General features: G+C 34.3%; 1 protein-coding gene across 1 annotated transcript; it reads right to left on the bottom strand.

Moving 5' to 3' along the window:
* Window positions 1-3,297: 3,297 nt before the first annotated feature.
* LOC125131755 (olfactory receptor 6C2-like) lies at window positions 3,298-4,232 on the bottom strand. Its single transcript, XM_047788524.1, is given in 2 exon segments — window positions 3,298-3,938; window positions 3,941-4,232. Coding segments are annotated over 2 exon segments (933 nt in total).
* Window positions 4,233-4,433: the final 201 nt, after the last annotated feature.

Below are 4,433 nucleotides of genomic sequence, written 5' to 3'. Positions count from 1 at the left end.
TGAGTTATGTATGCTGTGAAATGATTACCACAATAAGTTCAGTGAGCACCCATCATTTCATATAGATACAAAATTAAATAAATAGAAAAGAGATATTTGTTCCTTGTGATGAGAACTCATTCTCATTCTCATCACATAAATATAAATAAATGTGTTCTCATCTCATAAACGAATACATAAATAGAAAAGGGAATTCATTCCTTGTGATGAGTTTACTCTCTTAACAAGTTTCAAGCACAGCATATAGCAGGGTTAACTATAATTGCCATGTTCTACCTTCCATCCCCAGCACTTACTGTTTACATAACCTATAGTTATACTTTTTGACAACCTTCATCCAAACCACTACAAATCTTGTCTCTTTATCTCTGAGATTTTTGTTTGTTTTTTGCTTTTGTTTTTTAGATTTCACATATAAGTAAGATTATACAGTATTTGAGTTTCACTGTCTGACAACTTCTCTTAGCATAATTTCCTCAGGGTCCATCCATGTTGTTGCAAATGGCATGATTTTCTCCTTTTCTATGGCTGAATAATATTCCATTGAATAATGTGTAACATGTACACCTTCAAGGGGTTTTCTTCTTTGCATGTTTTTATTTTCAGTGAACTAGTTTTAACAAAATAAAGGGCAATTTATTTTTTTTTCACTTGACAATAGACGTTTGGTATTCTATCGTTTTGTAGATAGAAATGCATTTGAAAAAAAGTTTCTTTATTTACACACCTATATCACACTCTCACATAAAAGTGGGATTGTATAATCAGTGTTTGATTTTGATTTTTTTCCCTTTGTCTCATTCTACATGTGATTATTGATGATTGCATCACTTACTTTCTGTTTCAGATAAACTGAATTAAAACTTGTCTTCCTTTAATATTCTACTTGCTTAGTAACTATCTACAAATAAATAAATGTTTCTACAATACATAAGTAATCTGTAGTTAAACACATACACATTCTCATGTTAAAATTTTCCAACCAAGAATATTAATGGCCTTTCTTTTGTTTTTATATTTTATATTCTTTTGAGATTCCATGCATTCTTTATAGTACATTTACTTTTATGTTAAATTTGTTCCAATGTTATTAAAATTTTGACTATCATGTCTAAAATAAAACTTGCTGAAATTTTTGTGGGAATGTAAACTGGTATAACTAGTATGAAAAATAGAATGGAGGTACCTCAGAAAACTAAATACAGAACTACGATAGATCCAGCAATCCCACTCCTGGGCATATATCCGGACAAAACTTTCATTTTAAAAGATATATGAACTCCTATGTTCATAAAAGCACTAGTCCCAAGAGCCCAGACATGGAAACAACCTAAATGTCCACTGACAGATGACTGGATTAAGAAGGTGTGGTACATATACACAATGGAATACTACTCAGCCATAAAAAGAACACAGTAATGTCATTTGCAGCAGCATGGATGAAATTAGAGACTCTCATACTAAGAGAAGTAAGTCAGAAAGAGAAAGACAAATACCCTATGATTTATCACTTATATCTGGAATCTAAAATATGGCACAGAAAAACCTATGTACAGAATAGAAACAGACACACAGATGTGGAGAACAGTTTTGTGGTTGACAAGGGGAAGAGGGAGGGAGAGGGATAGACTGGGGGTTGGGGTTACTAGATGCAAACTATTACATTCAGAATGGGTAAGCAATGAGGTCCTACTGCACAACACAGGGAACCATATATCCAGTCATCTGTGATAGAACATGATGGAAGATAATAAGAGAAAAAGAATGAATATGTATATTTATGACTGGGTCACTTTGCTGTAGAGCAGAAATTGACAGAACATTATAAATCAACTATATATACTCTAATAAAAAAATTTAAAAAAACCACAGACTTCTTTTACTACAGCTTTTCCAGTATTTCAGATAATTTGTGATGGCATGCCTTCACTGAAGTGCTTTCCAGATATTAGTTAATTTGTTAATCAGTGAATCCTTTCCAGCAATTAGTTAATTTGATAAAAATAACTTAATATCTCAAAAATCACATTTGTGTATTTTTTTCAGCTCTTTATGTCTATCTATCATTTCAATGCTTATAACAGAATTTGGATTACAAAAGCTTAATTTGTGTTAGATATTGTCATGGGCTCTAAAATACACTGGGGAATGTTTTTCTCTTGACTCACAGCAGAAAATACTTTCCAAAAAAAAAAAAAAAGGTAATCTTTCTGTGAAAATGGGCCTGGTTTTCCAATCCAAATTTCATTGAATATGCAGCTCTTATTTCACCAAGTGCTCCAACCGCACTAATCCTGAGACTTCAGACCTAAGTCTCTGTGAACTGTAGTGCAATCCAAGCTCCCGTAACCCCTGTCTATACTCTCCTGAGCACCCTTTCCTTTCATAATTATTGCTCTACTTTTCATTGCATCTTTATTTCTGAAATCTTCAATTTACAACTTTTCAATGATTTCAGCTATGTACACAAAGGGATATTTTTTAAAAATTTATTCAGTATTTGTGTGTTCATAATAGATATATAGATTTTCATCTATTTTCTCAGTATTGAGAAATGCTGTTATCTTTTCTAAGTATTTTAAATTATAAGCTTGTTCACCTACTTTAAACATTTACATAAAATTCCTCTTATTACATGTGTTTAGATATCATTTGTGTGTATATTTGAGAAGAGCTGCACAAATTTTTACCCTATATTTTAATGAGTTGTGATTTTATTGTTTAACTAATATTATGAATTTAAATTCTTTCCAAAATGTTTTTTAAAGAAATTGACATATAAACTATTGGATACTGATTTGAATAATGAAAATACAAAAATGGCTTTAGCAATGCTTAATAGAATCTAGGGATAAGAAGTATTGAGAAAATTGATATGACAAGTGTAATTATTAAAAAATAACTTCAAAAGATTAAAAAAAGATTCAAACTTCAAAAATATTCAAAGATTACAAACTTCAAAAATAGAATATTATGGAGTTCCCGTCATGGCGCAGTGGTTAACGAATCCGACTAGGAACCATGAGGTTGCGGGTTCGATCCCTGGCCTTGCTCGGTGGGTTAATGATCCGGCATTGCTGTGACCTGTGGTGTAGGTCACAGATGCAGCCAGATCTGGTGTTGCTGTGGCTCTGGTGTAGGCCAGTGGCTGCAGCTCTGATTCAACCCCTAGCCCCGGAACCTACATATGCCATGGGAACAGCTCAAGAAAATGCAAAAAGCCAAAAAAAAAAAAAGTAGAATATTAGTGGCCATTTATTCTTGACTTGAGATGGTATTTTAAAAATACTCTTTCTTTTACTTAGTTGAGACCAAGGCAATTCTTTTGATTGAGTCCTTAAAGGCTTTCTTAACTTGATTGTTTCTCAAAGTATAAATAAACGGATTCAAAGTAGGTGAAAGAGAAGTAACAAGCAGTGAAACAACTTTGTTAATGGTCACTTCTCCCTTTGCTGTAGGATTCATGTAGATGAAAATGCACGTTCCATAGGTGATGGAAACCACAATCATGTGGGAAGAGCAGGTCGAAAAAGCCTTTTTCCTTTGCTGCACAGAAGGGAACCTAAAAATTGTCATGATGATGTAGGCATAGGACAGAACTACACAAGTGAGAGTCATATTCAGGGTCAGCACAGCACAGATTATAACCGTCTGTTCCATGAGCCATGTGTCTGAGCATGAGATTTTCACTAAGGGAAACGCATCACAGCCAAAATGATCAAGCCTGTTAGAGTCACAGAATTTCAGATTTAAACCCAGGCTAAGTGGTGGGATTAAAACACACAGACCAGCCATCCAACAAGAGCTGATGAGAATCCCACAGACTCTGCTGCTCATGATGGTCACATAATGCAGGGGTTTGCAGATGGCCACGTAGCGGTCATAGGACATGGCGGCCAGGAGAAAAAACTCTGTTACTCCACAGAGGTCAGTGAAAACACTTGAATGACACAAGCATTATAGGTAATGACCTTGTCACCTGTTGCTATGCTATACAAATATCTAGGAACACAGGCAGTTGTGAAGGAGATCTCCAAGAAGGAGAAATTTTTTAAGAAAAAGTACATGGGTGTTTTCAGGTGGGAATCCACAAAGGTGAGTGTGATGATGGTCAGGTTTCCAGTCAAACTCAGCATGTAGGCTACAAATAGAAAGATAAAAATCAGAACCTGTAGCTCAGGGTCATCTGTCAGTCCCAGCAGGATGAATGTTGTTATTGTTCGGTTTCTCATCACTGACTTCTGACTTCTCCCCAGTCTGTAGATGATATTCAGAGAAATTTGCTTAGAGATTACAGATCATTTTTACTGATTTAAAATTTAACATATTCCAGGTTTTATACTTTGTTACATATAAATGTATATATTTACATTTTATGTCTATCCTGTGCTTAGGGTTTTCCCATATGAGTAAGCAGATTTTTGGGGAGGTAT

The sequence above is a fragment of the Phacochoerus africanus genome, chromosome 7 (assembly GCF_016906955.1).
Source record: "Phacochoerus africanus isolate WHEZ1 chromosome 7, ROS_Pafr_v1, whole genome shotgun sequence".
NCBI lineage: Eukaryota > Metazoa > Chordata > Mammalia > Artiodactyla > Suidae > Phacochoerus > Phacochoerus africanus.
This window is presented reverse-complemented; position numbering and strand designations above follow the sequence as displayed.